Genomic DNA, 26543 nt, shown 5'->3' on the forward strand with positions numbered 1-26543 from the left:
GGTGGTTGCTAGGGGCTAGGGGTCAGGGAAAATGAGGAGATGTTGGTCAAAGAGTACAAACTTCTAGTTATAGAAGTTCTGGAGTTCTAATGTACAGAATGGTGACTATAGTTAACAATATTGTTTTGTGTATTTGAAATTTGCTAAGAGAGTAGATCTTAATTGTTCTCACCACTAAAAAAAAAAGTAACTATGGGGTGCCTGGGTGGCTCAGTCATTAAGCGTCTGCCTTCAGCTCAGGTCATGATCCCGGGGTCCTGGGATCAAGCCCCACATCAGGCTCCCTGCTCAGCAGGAAGCCTGTTTCTCCCTCTCCCGCTCCCCCTGCTTGTGTTCCCTCTCTCACTATGTCTCTATCTGTCAAATAAATAAAATCTTTAAAAAAAAAAAAAGTATATGAGGTGATGAACGTGTTAACTAACCTCACTGTGGTTATCATTTCACAATACATAAATGTATCAAATCATCATGCCATACACTTTAACCTTCCACAACATTGTCAGTTATATCTCAGTAAAGCTGGGGGGATAAAAAAGGAAGATTGGGCTTGAATCATAAAGGGAAAAAATACAGCAGCTATACATGAAAATTCCTTGGATGCCAGCCTTATGAAGTCCAGACTAATTGAGCCAAATGTATTCTCTCAACAGATCTTTATTGAGCACTTACTGTGTGCAGAGCAATATAAGCTAGGGACTGGGAACGTAATTGTGAATAAAAAGAAATTGACAACACACAGTCCTTTCTCTCATAGGCGGTCTGGAGAAAGTTATAAAATAATAAAGAGCTGATTACAATATGGAGGTGGGGGTAAGATGCCAAGAAAGGGAGTGTAGTGCATTGAGGAGCACCGAACCCAGAGTTACAAAATCAGTAAAGAAGTGACATATGTGTCATGTGTAATATGTGTCATGTTAGCTGCTAGCCCAGCATCTTTGAACGCTTTTTGAATCCTCGGGAAACTTTCAGCCTTATGGATCCCTCTCCCCTGAGATGGGACCCAGAAAACTTGCCACCGCAGCCTCATTTATAACTGGGGCACAGGTGTGTTCCCTGAGCTACACTGATTAGACTCATCTCTGAGAGGTTTTGATTTAGATTTGAGAAAGATGACTACAAAGTCCCCCCCATGGAACCATTTGGCCTTCAAGGATCCCCAGCCTTAGCAGGTATGCTGGTTGGAAAATCAGGTTCCTGAATCAGGTTTTTAGGTTTTTTTAGCATCATTGCTGGCAGTCGCTGCAGCTCTAGTCAGGTCAGGTTCCAAAGTCAAGCCAAAGCTACAAAATTTTATGAGCCATGTAACAACCTTTTCTGCTTAAAGACAGATTTGGTTTCTACCACTTGCAAATAAAAACAAAACAAAACAAACAAACAAAAAACCAACCTTAACAAATATATAAGGCCTCCCAGGGGAAGTGATATCGAAACTGAAATGTGAAAGAACATGAAGTTGCTGTATGATATATATGAAAGTTGTTAAAATAGTAAATCCTAAGAGTTCTCATTTATAAGAAGAAAGCTTTTTTTCTTTTTTTTTTAAATTTTATCTTACAAGATGATTGTGGAGGTTAACTAACCTTATTGTGGTAATCATTTTAGGATATAGGCAAGTCAGACCGTTGTGCTGTACATTTGAAACTCATTCAGTGCTGTCTATCAATTATATCTCAATAAAACTGGAAAACAAGGGGAGTGAGGAGGGAAGGTGCTTGCAGCTGAAGGAAAAAGGCCCAGGGAAGAGAGAAAGAGAACACAGGATATTTAAGGGATTGAAGAAGTTCGGTGTCATGGGAGATGGTGAGTTGTGAGAAATAAGACTGAACAGTTTAGCAGGGGCCTGCCCATGGAGGATCTCACACACCAGGTAAAGAAGCCCCTTTAGCAAAACTGACTCAGCAAATGAGTAGGATTGAGGTTATGGTTGAAGACCTCACTGGCAAGCACCAAGAGGCTGGGACCGACTTCACCATCCTCCTAGTCCTGTTTGCTGCCTCCAGGAAAGATGTTTTCCCCAAAGTTCCTTAGCCAAGGCTGAGTCTTTTTACCTTCATCTCCAAAGTAGACATTGCAAAAAAGAGAAAATCCAGAGCAAGGTATCTATCACAAAATATTTTCCAACATAGAGCAGCAAACCACCTATGAGAATTTCATCCAGCAGAGGTGTCCAGCAGATGGACATTCAACACAGCATGAAAGTGTTAAGAAAAACTTTTAATCATATCATTTCCTCAATATCTGTCTCAGTGCTTTTGCCTAAGGAACCGGATTCATATTTCGTTTACCACACCTGAAGACCCACTGTCTATTCTAAACACAGTGAGCCAGAACAGCACCAATCACAAGTGTCAGTTTGTGAGTTGAATACTAAAGACTGTCACAAATTCAGCCCCAATAACCTCAATGGTACTTGAAGACTTTAGATCAGTGTGTTCTCAGGATATTAATAGATATTCTTATAAAATGGTTTTAACATCAAATAATATTGAGAAACACTTATTGAAGCAGAGTTTATATGCTGAGAGAATGTTTAATGTACACCAAACCCCCCAAGATGGGGAGAGGGTATGCAACATGTTCCAAATTCATTTGATTACTACCTTGCCTGGGTCAGGATAAGTGACCCACAGAACCCATCCTTATGTCATTCTTTCTCTTTAATATGACCTGTAAGTCATGTAATGCTGAGTCTCAGAGCAGTCTTTACCCAAAGAGAAAAAAACTAACCAAAAAACATAACTCAGGTCATGTCACTTAACCGGTAGCTTCCTATCTCACTCCAATGTTGTTTTCCTTTTTATGAGAAAGACCTAATTCCACCTATCTAATATTTTCCTTTTCCCTGGGGTTTTTTGATTTCCTCTGTTTTTATTAGTTACTTCTTCCCTGTGGTGTTGGTCTCCCTCTGTCTTGGGGAAAAAGTTCCTTCGTTAAGTTCACCTAAAAAATCTACACTTCCCAGGATCCAATCAGATTTTCCACATTCTAATTTGGGTCTCCCACATTTTCCGATTAAGATACACACACTCAAATATAAACAAAGCCAGGATCTTGAGGAGGCAGGGGAAGTTTCTTAATGAGGTCATCTGTTTTAAAAGGCAGATACTATGAATCAAAAATAAAGCTTGAGGACCAAAGATCCATTATAAATCAATGTGGGGTAGGCAGTAAAGAGAAAAATCTCAGACCCTGTCTATGCTTCAGATCCACAGGTTGAATAAAAAATCTACTTCCTGATTCTGGCTGTCCCAGCATAAGGAAAGGAATCAGATTGACCTTGTTGCCTGAGATTGTCAGACCCTAAACAAACATAAGGACGTGGCAGGGCCTTCCACAATTGCCTAGCCCAGCAGTTCTCGGACTTTAACTAGCATCACAATCCCCCTGGGACCCAAATTGCTGGGTCCTACCCCAAGAGTTTCAGATTCAGTAGCTCAAGCATTTCTATCATGTCTCTAGGTGATACTGACAATGAGGACCATGCTTTGAAAACCAGTTCTAGACAGTGGGAGCAAATCCCCTGCTGACAAGGCATTTGCTCTTTTTCTCTTTCCTTTACTTTAAATAGGTGAAAGACTTGATAGCAAATGCTAGAGAGCGGACATTTGGGTCAGAGAGACACTGGCTTCATTCCCAGATGTGCCATTCATCATCTGAGGTCCTGAAACCATTTATTTATCCTAGGTACCCCAATTGTTCCATGTGCACAATAAGGTAAGAGTAGCCCCCACCACATAAACTGTTGTCAAGACTGAGGAGGACAAAGCTCTCAACAGAGACTCTGGCTCACAGTAAAGCACTCAATAAATGGCGACCACACGAGTATTGTTTTGTTGATCTTCAAAAAACCCTGGTGATATCCCTCACCTAAACTCTAAGTACTAAGCAAAGAGAGTCTGGGTGTTTTAGCATTTATCAAAAATCCAATGGACATATGAAATCACCAGTCCTGCAGGCTGCAAACCAAGAATTATTACAGAAATCATCCCCAAATAACTGAGGTGGTGGTGGTGGTTGTTGTTGTTGTTGTTTTCATATTCTTTTTTGACAGAGGAATATTTTCTCCAATCGCTTTTGCCTTCAGATGGTTCCCACCAACAGAAAGAGTTGGAATTTGAGGTCTCCAGTCAAAAAATTCCAGAAGGGTTTCCTTACCCTTTACTAATTGTAAAACAAGTAATGAGTCCTATATTTCTTAGGCATCTTCAGGTCCCAGTATAAATATAGATCTTCAGATTCCTTCTCCCTGGTCTACTCCATTCCCTCAGCAGGCTTTGTTAGAACTCCCTGCTGTGTGCATACACGGAGCCTAGCATGCTTACCTCTTGATATTTTACACATTTGTAATCATTTCATGCATTATTTGTAATAAGTTGCTTAAAGTTTGTTTGCTCTCATCTAACACACTTTTCAAGAGAGAATTATGTCTACCAAGTTCCCCACTGTACCCCCTAGAATAGAACCTGGCAGGTAGAAAGCCCATAGTCAATATTTGATGACGGTCAGACCAATAACCAAATTCCCAAGAAGTATTAACAGCAGAGTGAGAAAGGCAATTTATTTTGTGTGTGTGTGCCTATTCTAATCAGCATACTTCAGGAATATATTTGACAAAGAAAAATAAGATATAACTCTTCCAACATGTTTTTGATGATTGGGTATTGGAAATTCCCACTAAATTAAGGATTCTACTAATCCAGTTTATAGCCCAAATCAAGAGCTTCTAATACAGGAATTTCTCCTTAATAAGAAAGAATTGGGCTTTTGGGTTTTATATACATTAGAAAGTCAAATAGTGGTAAGGCATTCACATAGTACTTGGCAAATTCATTCAACTCAGTTTTGGTTGTTTTTTTTTTTCTGTTGAAAACAGTGGCCTTTTTCTTTATTGCTTTGCTTGGTATATTCCTTCCAATATGGATATAAATGTAAATGCATTTCTTGGCCCTTGCTTTTCTTTTCTCATTTTAAATTACCTCTCCACTTCACCATAAATTGTATATTTGGAGTTCCATTTGTGGCCAAAACGCAATTGTTTAATTGTGCAATATGTAATTTGTAATATAATTATGCTGGCCAAATTATTTCCTGGGCTGCTCAATTACTGTGATTACGTTTGTTAAGTTTACAAGCCACATGCTGTTATTCTCCTTTCCCTCTGGCTGGTAAATAGTTTTATTTCGCTTTTAGTTCTTGGGTGCAGGGCTTCAAGTGGGTGTCATAAGGGGGAGCGAAATTTGATATCTTGTTTTCTACCATTTCAGCCCCACTTGTGTTAATGAAGATGGAAGCTGAAGCTGAAAACCACAAACGACTTTTACTGTTATGCATCCACTCAACACTTAGAAAGAGAGATTGATGATAGCACATTTCAAATTCATCTTCCAGAACATTCCATCTCATATGAGGAAAATGGCTAACATTTACTGAGTGCTTTCTAGGCGCCAGGCACTAGACTAAACACTTTACATACATTTAAATGTTCATCTTTGGAACAAACCTGTGAGGTCAATGCCATAATTCTCACTGTGTCTTAGCCTGGGTTCCCCAAAAAGCAGAACCGATGATGAGGGCTGATGTGCAGGCAGTTTAAGTTGGGAAGTGAACAAGGAAAAGGAGAGAGGATTAGGGAGAATGAAACAGGGGAGTATGGGAAGCCAACCCAGTGTTGTATTATCTGGATGATTTACTCGGTGGGTAAAGGGGGCTCTAACCGGTGAGGGAGGCTCGGAGGAGCTGTGCAGAAAATGTCCTAGAGTTATCTCTCTGAGACTCTGTGGAGAGAAATATTTTCTTCCTGGATTCTGTCCCTCTGGGTCAAGAGTTGTCCTGTAGGGTATTGGCATCCTAACACTTCCAGGGCTGCATGGCCTGAGAGTAATGAGTCCTGCAGAAGCACCATGTGGCTGCAGCAGAGAAGCTCTGGAGCAAAATCTAAGCTCTGCCTGGGGCAGCCCACGCATTTGCATCTCGAGTAAGATGGTAGGCAGTACGATGTTTTTCTTTCTTCCCTTTTAATTTTTTTTAAAGATTTATGTATTTATTTTTAGAGAGAGAGAGCATGAGCGGAGGGGATGGGCAGAGGGGAGAGAGAGAATCCCAAGCAGACTTCCCACTGAGCATGGAGCCTGACACAGGGCTTGATCCCATGACCCTGAGATCATGACCTGGGCGGAAATCAAGAGTCGGAGGCTTAACTGACTGAACCACCCAGGAGCCCCTCTTTCTTTCTTTTTTTTGCATATTTCAAAAATCTTTCATTAATATTTCTATAATTCACCAACACTTTTTTAGAGTTTTTTTGAGGAGTAACTAATTCACAAAAAGAAAGGACTCGTATTTAATGTATACAATTTGAGGACTTTGGATACATGCATGCCCCCACGATATCATCACCACATTCAATATAATAAACATAGCCATCACTTCCAAAGTTTCCCTTGTGTCCCTTTGCTTTTTTGTTTTTGTTTTTGTATAAGAACACTTAAGATCTATCCTCTTTTTTATCGTTATGTTAATCACCATACATTACATCATTAGTTTTTGATGTAGTGTTCCATGATTCATTGTGCATAACACCCAGTGCTCCATGCAGAATGTGCCCTCCCCAATACCCATCACCAGGCTAACCCTCTTAACAAATTTTTGAGTGCACAACATCATAGACACCATGTTGCACAGCAGATCTCTGAACTTATTCATCTTGTTTAACTGTAACTTTATACCCATTGAACAACTCCCCACTCTACCCCATCTCTGTCTTCTGGCAACCACCATTCTATTTTCTGCTTTTATCATTTTGACTCTTATAGATACCTCACATAACTAGAATCATGGAGTATTTGTCTTTCTGTAACTGACTTATTTCACTTAGCACATCTTCAATATCCATTCATGTTGTTGCAAATGAACCATTCTTGCATCTTAGGGATAAATCCCACTTGATCATGGTGTATGATCCTTTTAATATGCTGTTGAATTCAATTTGCATGTATTTTGTTGAGGAGTTTTGCATCTATGTTCATCAGGGAAATTGGTCTGTAATTTTCTTTTCCTGTACTGCTTTTGCCTGCCTTTGGTGTCATACTCTTTTTCAAATAAAAAAACTGAGGCCTTGGAGAGGTTGCTCAAGGATATAGATAGAGCTAGTATCTGGCAGACCTCACGGTCTCATACTCAAGACTTCAGCCTGTTTAGATTCCTAGGGCTTCTGTATTAGATTCCTAGGGCTTCTGTAACAAATCATCACAAACCAGGTGGTTTAAAACAAAAGAAATTTATTCTCTCACAGTTCTGAAGGATTAAAGTCTGAAATCAAGGTTCCAGCATGGACATGCTTCCTCTGAAGACTCTAGGGAAGAATTTTCTAGTAGTTTATAGTAACTGTTGTACTCCTTGGCATCCCGTGGTTTGTGGAAGCTTCATTCCAATTTCTGCCTCCATCTTCACATGATCATCTTCCCCTTATGTCTGTGTGTCTGTGTCCAAATTCCTGTCTTCCTGTAAAGACACCAGTCTCATTAGATCTAGAAACTACCCTAATCCAGTATGACCTCACCTTAAGTTGATGACACCTGCTTGACATTGATTAAATTATTTGGAACGATTTCCAAAGAATTCCTGTTTTTAGATTCTAGGTAGACATATCCTTTTAGGGGGATACTATTCAACCCAGTACCCAAACCCAGCTCCTTTCCTTTGAAATGTTCTTTTTAAACTTTTTAAAATATTTTTAAAATATATTTTTCAATAATTGAACATTGGAAATGTCTGAATACCCATTTCCTAGAGGAGTCAGGTGTTTATTGTTCTCTTTTAAAGAAGGCTTTGTGTTTTATCTGCCTCCAAATTTCTCAGATATCTCTCCAAAAAGATGAGTCTACCAGCTGATCAGAAATCTTTGTAACAGACCATGTTTTAGTGTTCATCCAGTCCCAGCCAGAGTTCACCTTGAACCCACAGCTGTTGCAAGGGTGGTTGAAGCCATTACCTAGGACAGATGGGCAGGCATTGGAGAAATGCCCAGACCTTTACATTGGATTCATCAATTTGAGAAAATTATTTTTTGTCAGGTTCTGGTAAGTTTTTCTGCTTTAAGAAATTGACAGGAGTTCTTCTAGCATTGTTAGTCATGTCGGATTTGATCATGTTGAGTTTGACCAAGTTTCTATCCTGGTTAAATGAAATAGATCAGCATAAAGGTATTTTATGCAGCTATGATTATACATTGTCCCTTGGCCCTTGCATACATTGTATTTAATATACTCCTATTGAGATAGTATGGACAATACCCCTGTTGAGACATTCCAATCATATCAGGAAACTAAAACTTCAAAAGGACAAGACATGTATACGAGGTCACAGCCAATAAGTGGTAAATCTGAGGATTTAAAACCAGGTTCTTATGGCTCCAGAATCTGGAATGTTCTCCAATATCAAGCTGCTTTTGACTTGATCCACAGCCATTAAATGTCTTCAATCATGTCATCTAGGGACCACTATTTCTTACTTTTAAAACATTTATATAAAAATATATAGAAAATTATGAACCAATATAATGCCATCCATCAACCATCACTGAGTCTCCCTCTATGTTCCAAGCACCTTATACAAATGAGGTTGAAAATAGTTTCCCGGGTGTAATGAAATTTAAAGTCAGGGAGTTTACATATGTGGAATTTAAGAAACAAAACAGAGAATAGGGGAAGGGAGGGAAAAATAAAACAATACGAAATCAGAGAGGGAAACAAACCATAAGAGACTCTTAGCCATAGGAAACAAATGGAGGGTTGCTGGAGGGGAGGTGGATGGAGAGGATGGGGTAACTTGGTGATCACATTAAGGAGGACACTTGAAGTAATGAGCATTGAGTGTTGTATGCAACTGATGAATCACTAAATTCTACCTCTGAAACTAATAATACAGTATATGTTAACTAAATTGAATTTAAATAAAAATTTTTTTAAAAAGTCAGGGAGCTTAAATTACTCCCCAAGGAGATCACAAAAGTGACAAATACTAGATAAGAATTCATCTCAACTCTTGGGGCACCTGGGTGGCTCAGTCGGTTAAGCATCAGCATTCGGCTCAGGTCATGATCTCAGGGTCCTGGGATCGAGCCCCACATCAGGCTCCCTGCTCAGCGGGGGAGCCTGCTTCTCCCTCTCTATCTGCTGCTCCCCCTGCTTATGCACGTGCTCTCTCTCTCTCTCTTTCTCTTGATCTCTGTCAAATAAATTTAAAAAATCTTAAAAAAACAAAAAATTCAACTCAGCTCCTACTCTAAAACCTGTTCTCTCAACTACTTCATACATTGCTTCTCAATAACAAAGCTTTAAACAAACAATATAGAAGCTCTAAGTTAGGGTTTATTTTGAGTAGGGGAATTGGAGAAGACTTTATGCAGAGCTGACATTGGAGATAAGTCTCAAAGCACAAGGAGGGTCCTGTTAGCCACTGAATGGCGAGATGAGTCTGAATACTCACTCACTTATCCATTCATTCAATATGTATTTTATGGACCATATGGTCTGTATCAGGCACCACGATGGTGACTAAATGAACATGGTAGTCATACTCTCCACCCTTGTGATGCTTAAAGCCCACTGGGAGAGTAGACAATAGTTGAGAACAAACACACCAATAACTGAGCTCATGGAAAATTCTGGGAGCACTATGTAGGACACAAAATCTATTGTGGAAAGAGAACAAGAGGGGATCTCACTTAATGAGGGTCAGGGAAGGCTTCTCTGGGGAAGTGACATCAAAACTGACCCCTATATTTGGGGAGGAATCAACCCTCCAGAGAAGCAGAAAGACGGTTCCAATCAGAGGAGTCCGCAGAGCTCTGAGATGAAGAAAGAAACTCAGTGTGAAGGAGCCTGGCATGTGATGGGGAAAGAAGCATGACAGGAGCTGGGAGACGGTTGGGAGCTTGACCACATAGGGCCTCTTAGGCCATGCTAGGGAATTTCAATTTCATTCAAAGGACAGTGGGAAGCCATCAAAATGTTTCACCAGAGGAGTGAAATTTTCCAGTTTATGTTGCTATGTCTATCTGGCCACTCTGTGGAGAACAGATCTGGGAAGACCAATTAAGAAGCTACAGCTGTAACCCAAGCAAGAGCTACTGGTGGGTGGTCACGGTGGTGGCTGTGGAAATGGCAAGGAGGGGAGAGAGAACACATGAAGATAGAGTCTCGAGTTTGTGCTGACAGATTGGATATGGCAGGAGGAGACAAAGAGAAGGGAATGCAATCAAGGATGACTCCAGCTTTCTGGCTTATAAAACTGAGTGTGAGTGTGTGTGTGGGGGGGGTGCTATTTACTAAGATGGGGAAGACTGCCATGGGGATGGGGCTGATAAATGTGTGTGGCAAATGCATGCTGAGGGGTGAGGAGAATGAAGAGATCTGTTACTTCTGATGAACAATTTATCTGGTTATAAAATGACATGCTACCCCTAAGCTGTAAGCCAATGAATTTTAGTAAAGGAAGACAGGTCGTAACAGTATTTATCAAATGAGAAAAATAGCTGAGAGATTCATATCTTGCACCTACTACCCATTCCACTTCCAAGTCAACCTCACCAAGCTCAGGCGTCCATTCAGCATGCTTTCCTTGAGTGTCCACTGAGGACGAGGCTGGAATCAATTCTGCAGATAAAAAGCAAAGCAAATAATAATGCAATGAATTCAAACCCTGTGTGGTAGATGAACATGTTTGACAGTCAAGAGAGAAAACCAGAAGAAGCAGGAGTACCTTCCAAAGGGAGACGAGAATAATGAAAGAAAGCTTTCTACAGGCAGTGACCTATGTACTGGCCTTGAAAATGAGTCAGAGGGCACCTGGGTGGCTCAGTTGGTTAAGCGACTGCCTTCGGCTCAGGTCATGATCCTGGAGTCCCGGGATCAAGTCCCGCATCGGGCTCCCTGCTCGGCAGGGAGTCTGCTTCTCCCTCTGGCCCTCCCCCCTCTCATGTGCTCTCTCTCTCATTCTCTCTGTCAAATAAAATAAATAAAATCTTTAAAAAAAAAAAAAAGAAAGAAAGAAAATGAGTCAGAATTGACCACAGGGAGAGGACATGGATCAGCATTCCAGGCAAAGGGAAGATAAGGACAAAAGATGGAGACACAGCAATGCCTGGCAAATTTAGGGAACAGTACATGTGGTTCTAAGAGCTAAGGGAGGGAGGGATTTGGGGTGAAAAGGTATTGTGTTTAGGGTGAGGTTTTAAGAAACTATTGAGTGCCATACTATTCATACTACCTGTAACTAACACAGGGCACCAGGGCACATGCGCATACACACACATATATCCTATCATTCTCTCTCTCTCTTTCTGTCTCTGTCTGTCTCCCTTTCACACACACATACACACACACACACGCACACACAGAGTCCTGTAATGCTGTTTCCTTTTTTAATGTTGCATATTCCTCCATATCTGTACCTGGAGACAAGAATAGTAAGGGAAAGAAAGGTTTTGTGGGTAAATTGTTCCTGAATGCAGCTAAAGATAGTTCTGAACAGGTGGATCTCAGTGACAGCAGCTTTTGCAATTCAGAGCACAATTTCTTGCCCATTTTCATCAAAACCACACAGCCAACATTCTTTACCCCTTCAAATCATCCTAACATCGTTGCCAGATTCATCTTCTGGGGAAAATCAAGTGTATATCACATCATTCCCCTGTTACGAATCTTTCCTAGTTTTCTAAGCCCAGCAAGGAGCTCCTGCTGTTCTCAATAACTACAGAGCCCAACAGAGGGTAAATTGCTATAAGGGGGGAAATCCCTCTTAAAATTTTAAGAGACAATAGAAATATACAAGGAAGGGAATGGTGTAAAAATGTTCACCTGGGTATGACTCACGTGGCATTCATAGATAAGAACATGTTTGATAGTTTCTGTCCTAGTGAGTTGGGATGTCGCCTTGGAAGAGAATTGTCTATCAATACTATCATTTAATATGTTTGTTGTTTGGGAAGATGGTATGTGGGAGGCAGCCTGAGACAGGTGGTTGTACTATATTTACACCTTTCTGCTGTTGTTCCTTCATAATCAAAAGCGACACTACCAGTGTTACCTGCTATCTTCTGGTGCAGGTGTGAGTGAAAAGACAGATTTGAAGCCAACAGTCCCCATGCATGCCACTTGTCCATAAAAATGAAACTGTGAGCTGTGACTCTTTCAGCAACACTGTCCAGTAGAACTTTCTGCAACAACAGAAATGTGCCGTATCTGCGCTGTCCCCTTGGATAACCATGAGCCACATGTAGCAACTGGCACTTGAATTGTGACTAGTGCAACTGAGGAACTGAATTGTTTATTTCATTTAATGTTAACAAAGTTAAATTTGAATAACACACTTCCGTACCTACCCATGTCCCCTTTTGTAATCCTGGGTCTCCTCTTTGCGTGGGTGCTTTGGTGGGTGGTTGTATTTGTTTCCCAAGACTGCTCTCACAAATCACTATAAACTGGGCAGCATAAAACAACAAAAATTTATTCTCCTACTGTTATAGAGGCCAGAAGTCCAAAATCAAGTTGTCAGGATTGGTTCCTTCTGGGGACTCAGAGAGAAAATCTGTTCCAGGCCTGTTTCCTAGCTTCTGGTGGCTGGCAGGAGTCTTTAATGTTCCTTGGCTTGTAGCTGCATCCCTCCAATCTCTGCTTCTGCTTTACATCACCACCTTCTCTGTTTCAAATCCCCCTCTCCTTTCTCTCCTAAGGGCTGGTGTTGGATTTAGGGTCCATCCTAAATCCACAACGATTTCAGCTCAAGATCTTTAATTATGTGTGCAGACTCTATTTTCAAATAAGGTCACATTCACAGAAACCAGGGTTAGAATTTAGACATGACTTTTTGGGGGGTCACAATCCAAACCACAACAGCAGTATTCCAGCACTTTCTTCTGTAGGCAGGTCCTTGCGCAGCATGCTTTCACTGGGACACAAATCACCTTCCCAAACAGCAATTTGCATGCTTACTTTCATGACACCCAAAGCCACCTACATGCCTCTTTCCCCCAACCCAGCCCCTCTTCCTGTCACAGCTTTTGTACCCTGAGCCATTTGACTCCTTTACATTCAGTCAGTTACTAACATTTTTAGGTGCTTTCCAATATTACGGGTGATTCCTTCCTTGGAGCCAGACCAACCTTTGTTCTTTAAAAAGCAACAGAACAGAAGTCTCAGGACACTATGAGAGGCTTCAAAGGATTTCATTACTGCCCTTTTTGGATTTTTTACTTAAAAAAAAATTAATACACAGCTTTGTTTCAGCCATCTGCAGATGAGATTTCCTCTTTTCTCAGGTGTCTGAGGACATATGGATACTTCCTGCCACTTTTTGAGGGGAAGAACAGCTACAGAAACTGAGAAACTATCTGGCTCCAGGGAAGACGGTGCCCTGACCTCATTCCCATGTCCCTTGGGGTAGAAGTGATTGGTGGGGGAAGATCCAGCATAACCCCATCATTTCATTTGAGGTGGGTTTAACAGGCCAATTGGCTCTGATCTCCATAACAACTCTATATTTAGCAAGCTGGCACAATTTTTAGACAGAGATTTCTCACAAGAACTTGGCAAACATTCCATGTTTCCTTTGCTGCAATATGTAGAATTGATATTTCTGACAAAATTGCTCACATATCTTAGTGTAACCTGTTTAGTAATTGTACGTTGTTAATTTTATTTTACTTTTTCCCTAAGGAAAAGAAAAAACTGATTTATGATATGGTATTGGAGGCTGGGGAGGGAAATTTGACCACAGGACTCCTGGAAAACCAACACCTGTCAGGTCTTCCTCCATGAGGCTTCTCATGCCCACACCTTCCCCTCCAGCCTCCTACCCAGGTTTGAATCACAACCACATTACCTACCAGTAATACGGGCACTGAGATACCCTGACTAACCTCCTGCCCAGAGGTTCCACCTTTTGATTCATTCTGCACCACACTACCAACTTCATCTTCTCAAACACAAAGACATTTAAATATTAGCCTCAAGGTGAGAGGAAGGTCCTCAGTGAAAACTGTTATTTTTTCTGTACTTTGCATTATACCTGCAATACTTGAGTATTTTAAAATTAAATTGATAAATATTACAATGAGTCTCAAATATAAATTTTAGAAACTAAAGCCACTCCCTCACACATAATTAAAAGATCAAATTGATTTTTTCAAACCTATTTATTGAAAATAATTTAAAAAAAACCATAGTTCCCCCAAATTCCAAACTTTTTACTGCACATCATTTTCCTAGTCTGTGAAATATTGAATTGTGGATTTTTTCTAATGTCTCATATCAGATTAAGATGACTAACATGAAACTAAATTTAATACTTTAAACATGTAAATATAATTTAATAACTAAGAAAGGAGAGCTAAGAAAAAAAAATATACCAACATAAAGGGGTCCCCTGGTAAAAAATAATAAACTATGTTGTAGTTTAAAACAAAAGATCCTGTAGTCTCATTTTCTGCTTCCATTATAACTTCATCTCTCATTTCTGCCCTATACAAATATTATTCTGTGTTATTATCAAAACCAGCTACCATTTGTTGAGTGTCAATGGCTTTATATATATTATTTACTCTTCAAAACCATTCCATGAGGTGAGTGGTATTTTTCCCATTTTACAGATAAGAAAACTGAGGCTCAGAAATGTAGAGAGGTTTTTTTCCCCCAAATCACACAATTGCCAAGTAGCAGGGTAGGGTTGGGAATCCATATTTTTTTACCTCAAAATCCACATTTTTAAGCAAAGCACAATGCCTGGCACAATCATAATGTTCAAAATCCAGTAGATATTATAAGGTGCAATCAGGTATAATCACTGTCTTCTCCTGCTTCCCCGCTTTGGAAGGTCCTCTCTTGAGAATTTTATGAACATTGAATAAACTGTACTCCCTTGAAAGCCAATGGCCAGGGTTCCATTTGCTGTTACTCCAAAACAAATTACAGGCATCCCTCACTTTCCCAAAATTTACATTATGCCACTTTGCTTTTACAAAAGACCTACATTAGTTTGGCAAAGTCTTTTTTTTTGTAAAAGTGAAAATCCCCTTCAGATTTCTTTCAGTTAGCAAAAACCAAGTACTAATGTAGGTCTTTCATGAAAGTGAAATGGCATAATGCAAACTTGGCTTTGTGCCATTTTGGTTTACCAAAGTTTTCAGAGGAATGCTCTACTTTGAGGTAGCAGGGAAAATCTGTACTCCAAAACCTACCAGCTTGAAACCACCATATTAATATGCTCAGAAATTCTGTGTCAGAAATTCAGACAGGACACAAAAGGCATGGCTTATCTCTGCTCCATGGCTTGTCTCTGCTCCAGGATATTTAGGCCTCAGCTGGAAAGACTCAAAAGCTGTGGGAATGACTCTATGGCTGGGGGATAGAATCATCTGAAAGTGCACCTAGATTTTCAGAATGGCTTACTAACAAGGCTGCCCATGCTCTGTCAGTTGGGGATTTAGCTGGGACTATTTGCTGGAGCCCCTACTCATGACCTCTTCAGCATGGCTGTCTCTGAGTAGTGGAACTTCTTACATGAAGACTGGCCTCCCCTAGAATGAACATCTCAAGAGAATCAGGCAGAACCTGCATGGTCTTCTCTAACCTAGCCTCTGATGTCACAGAGTGTCGCCTTCCACTGCATTCTGTTGGTTAATAGGTAGTCACCTACGCCAGCTCAATTCAAGGAGAGAAAACATAGACACACCCTGATTGAAGGGGTGTCACAGAATTTGCTGGCATGTTTTGAAATCACTGCATCAGTGTTATGCATAATGAAAGGACTATTTCAGTGAGAGCTGAACACCTATTCCTGGAACTCAAGTATTGGAAAGGACATCTATATAGTTGTTGAAGTCACCATGATGATGATAGTATTTGGAGAAAAAGGAAGCCTGTGAACCAGTTGCCAGAGGCTTCAGAAGAGGAACATGAACAAGTTCCTGGGTTGGGGGGTGAGGTAGGGGGAGTGTATATGGCAATGACATGCAGGGGTAGAGGATGTCTTAGCCAGATGGTAGTTATTATCAGGCATAATCAGGTATAATCACAATCTGTTTCCTCTTGCTTCCTCAAAAGAGGAGGGTTTTTTCTCATTATAGCAGAGCATTAATGGTCTCCCAAGAAATGGGCATCTAAGATAATGGCATCCATACCACTGATCCCTGTGATATTTGGAGAATGGAGATGACAGTTCTCTCAAAGAGCGGCAACAGACTCAGTGCCCCCTGGGGAGAGCCAGGGTTCCAATTAGGCAAACAGACAATGGAATCCAGGTTCCAGAGGTTCTAATAACATGAGTGAGGAGGAAAGACAGCAGCAGAAGAGTTACTGAAGATAAAATTTCACAATGTTTATGGTTGCAAATAAAAGCAAAACACCCATAGAATTAAACCAAAGGGACATTTATTGCTATCTAACAAGAAGTTTAGACAGAGGTTGGTCCTGACTTTGATTCTACCAATCTGCCATCTACCATGTGTAGCAATGTCTCCCTCATGGTACAAATATGTCTATCCCAACCCCAAGTGTCACATCCTTAGATATTAGCATTTACACTTGAAGCAAAGTAGAAAGGAGCAAAAAGAACCTTCTTCTCACCTGGCTATTTTTTTAATGAAAAAGAGAAGCTTTTTCAGAAACCTTCAGCTGATTTCCTTAAATCCCATTGTCACACTTTCATCCCTATATCAATCATTGGCATAGAGGAAGGATAGTCATGACTGTAACCAATTATGATTCATCTCTTAGACTGGGCACACTACTACCTAAACAACAAAATCATGTCTGCAAGGAGAAGACAATGGCTGCTGGGAAGGCAAGCTATAAAAGTCATCATGTTAAGGGATAGAGCTTCAAGTATTGTGGACGTAGGAGTGTCAAAACAGCAGGAGACTTGGGAAGACTTCAGTTTACCCAAGTGTAAAAAGAAGAGTATGAATTCCCTAATCTCCAAGGTCCTCCCCAAAGCTGTGAGACTAATATTCTACCCACAACATTTATCACACTCATACCTTTTCTCTTATTATGGCTATTTTCTCATATTTTATCTTCCCAATTAAATTACTGGCCCATTGATATCAGGGATCTTATTTGCTTTGTCTTTATGTTCCACATGGTCAGTAAATATTTGAGAATGGAAGCAATGCCCAGCACTCCTTTGGGCTTTCTTTGTGAGACCAATCTGGTTTCTCTCAGTAGTGCCCCAAAGTGAGAGATGAAAAGAAAAGGCAATCATCATTTCCCTATTTATTGAACACCCACCATGTGCTTCCTGCTATTGTGGAATCTGAGAAAATTGTAAGAGCCATTGGCATAAATAACTCTTGAGGAGAACAGGCAAGCACATGGAAGCCCATGCTGCATCTTTAAACAGGAGCAGCTGTGCTTCCTTCACTGTATTCCAGAGAGATGTATCCAGACAATGGTCTGGACACTTTGGAACAGAGATTGTTCTCTCTGTGGATTGAGCTGTAAAGAGCTAGCAGAAAACTGAGAGAAGGTGATTGACAGAGGGAGCAACAATGGAAGAGGGTGGGAGACAGGGGAAGCTGGAATGTTTTTTTTTTTCTTTTGAGGTATAAAACAAATCACAAATTTAATTATCATTTGGACTTAGCTAAACTGTCATTATTCAAGAGATTTTTCGGATATGGATTCATGATTTTAAAAATTGTTGGAGTTTTTTTCCACCTGGCTGGTTTCCGATGAGATTCAAGTAGTCAGAAATGATCAGATAGAGTAGATGCTTGTTACAGGAAAGAATACATGTACTTTTAAATTTGACTCAGAGTATTTGAGACTTAATATTACAGTTTCTACATAGTATGAGCACAGTAGGAGAGAGAGATTATAGAATTCTCTAGTCTCAAAGTCAGAAAGGGCCTTAAAGATCCTTGATTCCCACCACCGCTCCCAGTGTTGTGCTCCTTCTTCGAGCAACCTTGCCACACCATCATCCAATGGAACTTGTGCATCTCCAACGACGCAAAGCTCCTATCTCTCAAGGCAACCCATCTATCTGTGGGGACCCATAACACCAAAAAAGTCTTCTTCATATTAAATATATGACTCTACAAAGCTGCCACCCAGTTGATTTGGTAAACTCCTGAGCAAGTGTAATCTTTCTTCCTCATGATAGTCCTTCAGTATGGGAAAATAGGAACGTGATCCTTCTGAATCCTTCTACTATCATGGTCACTTGATGTAAAGGGTTCCTTTCTGTGTTCCTCTTAGTGTACAGTGCCTGTAAAGGCTCAAAATTCTTCTGTGAGTAAATAAAACCAGATTTTATTCTCTTGCATCTGAAATACTCCATGCTTGTAGTTGGTATATTGACAAGATACAATTTGCAGCATTATCAGATGAAACATTATTTTGTTTCCTACCTTCCCTTTAAAATGTAATCAGATATGGTAAAGAAAAGCATGATATTTTTCTTACTCTTAAGTAACAGAGATTCCTAAGACCACTTTAAGTAATAAACATAGACTCCATTCAGTAATTAAAATGCCCGCTTAACCAAAATCATCAGTTTGATCTAACCATTATATCTTTTCTACTTCTTTAGCTTGGGTCAACTTCAGGCTGGAAGCCTGCATGCAGTGGGAAAAGGGAGGGGATTTCATATGCTTGTGATGGGTGGTGGGTGGTGGGTGGCTTCTTATCTGTTTCTGCACCTGCTAGCTAATGTCTGCCCTTTCCAGAGTTAGAGTGAGTAAGATAAAAGAAAAGGTCTTGAATCATAAAACTGGCTTTGCTCTCTCTATGTCTGGCAGATATTGAAAGCTTTCTCTTTTCTTTTGTGGGTGTTTTTTGGGTACTTCGGATGAGAATTCCATCCCCAGAAACTATTTTCCTGAAAATCTCTGGACCTTCCTACAAATATTTCTACTTCAGCTTATTGTCTCAATGATGGTTGTTCGAGCCACTTCCTAGAAACCAGCATTCTCCTCCATGTTCTTCCTGCTGAGGTCCTTCCTCTCTTCCAGGCAGACAGATTAAACAGGATTCAAGAGAGGCTCACATCAGTTCTTTTTTCTGTATTGCCCACCTATGGTCCACTCCTCATCTCAACAAATTTTAGATGCATCAGCAAGTCTCAGGCAGCCACTTCTAGCCTCAGGTATGAGTTGGTACCAACCTCCCCCCACCCCCCGACTAACAGTTGCAATGAGTGTACACTGAAGCTCTCCAAACAGCTTCGTGGAAGCTCCCCTCGGCAGGCTGGAGGTAGAGGTTATAGCTTTCACCAAAAAATTTCCTGCCCACATTTACCCCCACTCCACATTCTGATCCAGTCTGTAGCTATTTCCTTTGCAATTCTGCATACATTGACTTGTCTAGCCCTCACTTCAGTCTCAAATATCTATTATTTTGAAATCCAAGATGGAACTGAGGCAAGAAGAGTCTCATTCTAACCTCCTATTTCAAATTCATAAACATGTAGCATGAGCTCTTCTTAGCCATCTTACTCTTTCAAGCCACATTGAATATATTCTTCACTATCATCCCTGTGACAGACCGCCAGTGTCTTCTAAAAGCTGTTCTTCTTTCCTTCTTGGTAAAGAGTTTTAGCTTGCCCATTACCTTAAGCTGGAGGATGCTTCTTCCTGCCACTCTTGACACTAGTGGGTGTGGTCCTGGTATTAAGTTCTTACCAATAGAGTGTGAGTTGGAGTGAAGTGTGTCCTGTCATTCCATGCATTTTAAGAGGAAATCAGAAGATTCAGTTCTGGTTAGGATGGAGTAAGCATACCCCACACCATCTCTCCACTTACTAAGTCTAAAATGCTTGGGCAAAATACATAAAGCAACTGTTAGAGGACTCTAAAAAGTGAGTAAGAACAGGAGGACTGAATAGGAAGTTCAGGGCTCCAAAGCAACCCAGTAGTGTTGTTGTTGTTTTTGCTTTGTTTGTTTGTGACTCTAATATATGATGGCTTGACCTCTGGGGCATCCCAAAAATGGAATTGCAAAGAGGAAACACCAAGAGAAGTCCATGATCTTTACTCAGAGAACCAAAAGGGGTGGTTACAAAAATCTATCTATCAATCTATCTATCTATCATCTATCTATCTATCTTAAAACTCATAGGATGACACACCCCCAAAAAGGAATTTTACTACATGTAAATTAAAAATAACTTAAAAAAAGGGAATCACTTTCCCAAGATATCCTTCTTCCCACAGTTTAGGACATTGACATAAAATGGAGCCATTTTGCTCATACAGGTTAAGGACAACATCCTCTAAGGATGGCAGAGCCATGGCACGTGGAAGCTGCCCCAGTGGTCTGGACTACCCTCTGTGGTACCCACTTTTTGTAGCAACTTCACTTCCACCCTTACCTTATCAAACCTCTAATGCTTTTCACATGGGCTACCACTAAGCTATGTCTGCTCCATACATCACAGATGCAGGCAACTTGTTTAAGCTTGGCAGGACCCTGCATACTCAGTCTTGTTAGGGGCAGGTCAGTCTAGGCTGGCTTGGATCCATGTTCTGTCATCCAATGTATCTGCCATTCCTTCCAAGTGAGTCAAATCTGAAAATTTAATATTGATAAAGGCACTGGTAAGTATGTTGATTAGGACTAGAGAGAGAGCCACAGGACACTGCTGATCTCTACTTCAAGGAGAAAAGGAGAGCTGGAGTATGCTTACCAAAATATGGAGAACTGATTAAAATTTTTGGGTGGAATTTCTATCCAGGCTGATAGCAATCACTTTATTGTCAAATAAATTATTAACCTATCTAGTTATGTCAGGTCTAGCTTATTTTTCCCCATTTTAGCCACAAAAAAAAAAAAGGGAGAATTTTCATTAGTGACTTGCTAAAATGCAAATATACTCTATCTCTTATACTTCTCCAGCATTCTAGTTTTGAACAAGGCAAATAAGAAATTAATTTAGCCAACATGACTTGGTCTTGGTATACTCTTATTTGGTCTTGGTGGCAAACTTCCTCTGGTGGCTAGGCAAAGACTATAATGATCAATTCCAAAATCAGGTTCAGGAGTAAGTGTACCAGTCTGAGGCCTGTTTAATCTATGCTTTACCCTGTTTTGAAAATAAGAATACTTTTCTCTTATTGTCCATAGTTCTCTTGCACATTCTTTTTTATTCCTCAACAATAATCAAGAGCAGTTCAGTGACCTGACTTGCAAGTTCTCCACAGCTGTGAGAAATAATTAATCTGAATTCATGTGCAAAAAAAAAAAAAAAATATATATATATATATATATATATTATTTGCAGTACCTGAGTTATCTGTCTTTCAAACTCTTTGTCCAACTGAGGTTTCAGTTCCTTCATATCAGAGTTCATTTATTCATACCTCATTCATCCATTCAGCACATATCTACTGAGAGCCTCCTCTGTGCCTGGCATTAATGGAAATGCTGAAGATTCAGCAGAGAACCAAACAGACCAAAATCCCTCAAGGAGTTTACATTTAATCAAATAAAGGTATAAAATTATAGAGTGTCAGATAGGGACCAGTTGTATGGAAATAAATATTTTAGGGAAGAGGTGGCTGTCATGAGTGTGAAATTAAAATTTTTAAAAGGATGGTCAAGAAAAAAGTTGCCAAGAAAGATTCATTTAAGCAAAAGATTGGAGGAGGTAAAGGAGTAAGTCATGCAGATCTTCAGTGTAGAGAGTTCCAACCAAAGGAAGCAACAAGTACTAAATCTCCAAGTCAGGAACGTACCCAACACATTTGAGAAACAGTACGAAGGACAGTGTTGCTGGAGAGGAATGAATGAGTGGGAGAGAAGTAGGAAACAGGACAGAAAGGTGATGGACAAAAGATCACAAAGGGGAGAATCAGTTGCCAAGAAATTCTACATGTACTTTACCCTTACGGGGAGTTTCTGAGCAAATTTAAGCTATTATTGCCATATAGTATTACTCTGCCTCCTTTCTGAGGAGCCTATTTTTTAATTTACTGAATTATTAAATATTAATTAAGTACCTACTATGTGCCAGGTGCCATTGTATGAAGGCAATGTATGAAGCTTCAAGGAACCTTACAGTCTATTGGGAAGTTAGCTTTTACTCTGAGCAAGAACACTGCTCTGAACAGAGTACTGACTTTGGATGACTTAGGTTTTAAAAGAAAGGAAACACGAAAAACAATTAGGAGGATATTGAAATAATTCAGGCAAAATATGATGCCTCAACCAGGATAGTAATAGAGAAATACTGTCAGATTCTGGGTTCATTTTAAAAGTAGCGGCTCCAGGATGGAGGAAGGAGTTGTTCAGTATGGATCCAAGGCTCCAAGTCTCTGTGTCCCCCTCTGGGGACCCATAAAGAGTTACCATTTACTGAGCTGGAAACAACAGAGGAGGAGGAGATTTGAGTGAAAAAAGAATCAGGGGTTTTGTTTTGGTCATTTTAATATTGTGGGATTTATTATATTTGTAAGTGGAGATGATGAATAGGCAAGACTTGAGAAATGCTGGGTTAGAGATAGAAATCTGGGGGTCATAAGCATATAAATAGAAGTTGAAAATGTGAAGCTCTATGAAGTCACCAAGGAAGTGAGTAAAGATAAAAAAAGAAGCTGCCCAGGCTCTGAGTCCTGAGGCACTTGAATACTTAGAGTTGAGGGAGATGAGGAGACACCAGCAAAGGAGACCGAGAGGAAGCTGTCAGGGAAGAGAAAAGCAGCCAAGAGAATGAAGTGTATGGAAGTCAAGTGAAAAATCAAGGACAGAGTGAGAGTTACTGATAGGAAAATTCAGGCATGGACTAGAGCCTACTTATGTGGAGGTCATCTGTAGCCACACACATCTTGGGAGTATGCTGGCTGTGGAAGTCTGATTGGAGGGAGTTCCAAAAAGAATCAGAAGAGAAGGATTGGAGCAGGAAGAATAGGCATCCCTTTCTGTAAACTCTGTGCTAACGGGGAGCAGAGAAATAGGCAGAGGAAGATAAGGAGTCAAGTTGGGTTTTTGGTTTGTTTCTTTGGTTTTTATTTTTTTTTTAGGAAAGGAAAAATCACATCTTTGCATGATGATGGAAATGATCCAATAGAACAACAACAAAAAAAAGACTGTGATTTTATATAGAAAAAGAGAAATTTCTGGAATGTTGTCCTTGCATAGTTAAGGAGAGGGATCTAGTGGGCACATGGAAAGCTTGACTTTAGATGGAGCTTCCAGCTCTCATTCTAAGTAAATCACGGGGTCCCTCCTCTTGTAGTTTTATTATTCTCACATGTCAGACATGCTTCTGCTCTCCCTAAACAAGCTTCAGGTTTTAACTCCTCCCACTGATCAGACGCCTGGATAATTTTGTATTTATTCATACTCTTTGAGCCTCTTCATTGTTCCAGGACCATCCTAAGCATCTGAGATGCAGCAAACAGTACAGAAAAGGCCCCTGCACTCCCAGAGCCTGCACTAACAGTAGGTGGAGATGGCCAGTGTCCAGTAGGATACGCACATGAAGAAGATGAGTCCAGATAGTGGTGAGTGCAGAGACAGAACCATCCTGGAGTAAAGGGGGTGAGAGCTTGTTTAGAATGAGCTGAGCATTCAGGGAAATCCTCCAACACAACATGTTAGCTGCATCCTGAATTTTGAGAAAAAAACCTATTGTTGGTGGGGGTCAGGGGTGGAAGTTGGGGGGAAAAATGCAGGGGAAACAAATGGAAAGAACAAAAGAAGGCTAGTGTAATTAGAGTGTAGTGAGCAAGGGATAGGATGTGCAGAGGAGGTGGAGTGGGGAAAGCCTTGGGATTTGTACTTCATGGGAAGGTGACTTAGCCTGAATGTTTGTGTCCCCCCCAAAAAATGTATATGTTGAAATTTTAATTCCTGGTGTGATGGTGTTAGGAAGTGGAGCTTTTGGGGGTGATTAGATCATGAATCCTCATGAATGGGATTAGTGCCCTGATAAAGAGACCTAGGGATCTTCCACACCCCTTCTGCCATATGAAGACACATTAAGAAGACAGCTATCTATGAACCAGGAAGTGGGCTCTCACCAGACACCGAATCTGCCAGTACCTTGATCTTGGACTTCCAGCCTCCAGAACTGTTTGTTCCTCATGCCACCTCATCTACGGTAGTTTTGTTACAACAGCCCAAATGGACTAGAACAGAGGGAGACTGAATTTTGTGCTAAGTCATTGGTGAGTCATAAGCCTGACCCCTATACACATTTTAAAGAGATCCTTCTGGATGCTGTGTAGAGAATGGATCATAATGGAAGACTGGAAGCAAAAAGACTAGGTAAAAGGTTTCTGCAGTCCTCCAGGCAAGAGACAGGGGGAAGCTTGTTCAGGAAGAGTGGCAGTGAGATGGAAGGGGTGGACGGATTTGTTTTCTATTTCAGAGGTTTAACTGGAACGACTTGCTGATGGATTGGATGTGAAGAGTAAGAGAAAAAGTGGAATCCACAATGGTTCCTAAGGATTTGGCCTGAGTCACTGGGTCAAGCTGCTATTACAGAGATGGAAAAACAACACAAGGGAGATTGGTTTGGGGGAACAGTAAAACCTGCAATTCCATTTTGGACTTAATTTAGAAATACCTATCAAACATCCAAGTGGAAATAGTTAGTAGGCAATTAGCTATAATAAATAAAGAGAGCTGACACTTCTACAGGTGTTTACTATGAACTAGGCATGGCTCTTATCACTTTACAAACATTAAATCAGCATAAATTGCATTTACATAGCCAAGACTGGGTGAGTTCATCTAGGGAGAAAAGACAGATGAAGAAGGAAGCTCAGGAATAAGCCCTGAATACACCAGCATTTAGAGGTCAGTTAGATGCCCATCTTCCCCAGATCCTCAGGTAAAAGTCGCTGGTTATGGGCTTTTGCATAATAGATCAGAATTCCAAATCCTATTTGTTGACAACATCTGCCCAGACAGCTGCTTCCCTCCTATCTCTTGGTCTGTCTTCCAAAGTCCCAGGCATCAGTGGGAGGAATTCATGTAAATACCATCTGTATACATAAGCCTTTCTGTTTTCTGTCTAAAAAATGATTGTCTCTAAGGATGCTTCCCTGGTCTTAGATTGCTGTTTATCTCTATTTGAACTTCCCCCCACCTCCCAAATGTACTTCAGTGGGGAAACGTATTAAGTTTCAGCAGGCTCTCCACCACATGTTGGCTACACACTTCAGGTTGTGCATCTAAATTGGCCTTTTGGGGGAAAAATTCAGCTGCCTTCATCACCAAATGTATAGCTAATTTCTTCTTCCCAGGATAAGTTTTCACCTCCATCAAAACTCTACTGTCTAGTAAGTAACCTGCTTAACTGAGTACTAGCACTAATATATATAATTCATGTTTCCTCCACTTGAAGAGTAAGGTTGTCAATTTCCCTTTAGAGGAAAAACCATACCCAACAGCATTAGTCTCAAGGGAAACTGGGTTAGGGAGGATTAGTGGTCAGCTCAGTGGATGCCAGCACCATTCTTGGGAAAGCAACCATAAAGAGTTTCCCTATTACTACTCCCTAATCAGCAGTTGCTTCCTTACAGAAAAACAGTTCCTACTATACAAATTCCAGTGCATTGCATTCTTAGGACTAATTTAATGGCACTTACTTGAACCACACTTAATGATGTGGTCCAAATGCTTCAATGGTAGGGTGCATTATCTTTTTTTCCACTTTTATTATTTGAGAAGATCAGACTTGGCTTCTATTTATGATCAGCTCCAAGAGACTTAAAAGGGGCTTTGATTCCAAAGTATATACATAAATCGTGTAGAGTTTTTTTTCTCTTAGAGATGATGAAAGGCCAATATTTTTCTTTTATGTTTCAACACTAAACAGAAGCCCTTCTGAAATTTTTTAAACAGCAGTTCTTATTAATTACAAGTGAAGGCTTAAAGAGGGTTTAAATAAGAGGAACCAAAATGATCATGTTAGTGGCAGTACTCCATGTATTATTTCTTATATTGTTCTTCCTTGCATGCAAATTCTCTCTCCATATAGAAATAGATATAGATGATATAGATATATAGCCCTCTCTTTTTTTCTCTCTCTCTCTCACTCCCTTCCTCCCTTTCTCATTGTTTCCAATTTTTAGTCCTTGTCCCATGATATTTCTCTTTCTGATAGCATCCTTCTGACCTCTTCCCTGGAGTTTTCCTGCTGGCTTCTCACCATGGCATCCAGGACGTATCCAACAGGGAAATCATACTGAAAATGAATCTGAAAGCAAGGCTTTGGTTCATCAAGGAGATAATACAAGCCAGAAAATGTCTCATCTAATTCTCTGGATTCTGCCTATAATCTGCTATAAAATATTGAACCCCTGATTTTAAATCAGAACCTGAAATGGATCCAGGATGTACATATTTAAATGGAAATCTCTAGGGGTTTTCTTCTCCCATATAAACTAATATCTTGATTTTCTGCCAGTTTGGTATATGGATTTCAGATGTTCTGATGAATTGATTTTTTTTTTTTAAAAAAAAAAAGACTACAGAAATAATCTACTATGGTATGTCTTTATTTGGAGAAACAACGTCTAATTAGAAAACTGCTTC

The 26543-nt window shown here is 40.2% G+C and overlaps 1 protein-coding gene across 1 annotated transcript in view; it reads right to left on the minus strand.

The window, feature by feature from the left end:
* Positions 1–7275: 7275 nt before the first annotated feature.
* The window catches only part of LOC145721876 (uncharacterized), a 201582-nt gene continuing 182314 nt past the window's right edge, over positions 7276–26543 (minus strand). Inside the window, exons 4-5 of the mRNA XM_081822252.1 lie at positions 10590–10655; positions 7276–7500 (exon numbers count right to left, since the gene is read on the minus strand). Of these exons, the coding sequence (XP_081678378.1) occupies positions 7454–7500; positions 10590–10655 (113 nt within the window). The 3' untranslated portion in view covers positions 7276–7453. The remainder of the gene's footprint in view (positions 7501–10589; positions 10656–26543) is intronic.

The sequence above is a fragment of the Leptonychotes weddellii genome, chromosome 5, assembly GCF_054177405.1.
Source record: "Leptonychotes weddellii isolate Sample4059 chromosome 5, ASM5417740v2, whole genome shotgun sequence".
NCBI lineage: Eukaryota > Metazoa > Chordata > Mammalia > Carnivora > Phocidae > Leptonychotes > Leptonychotes weddellii.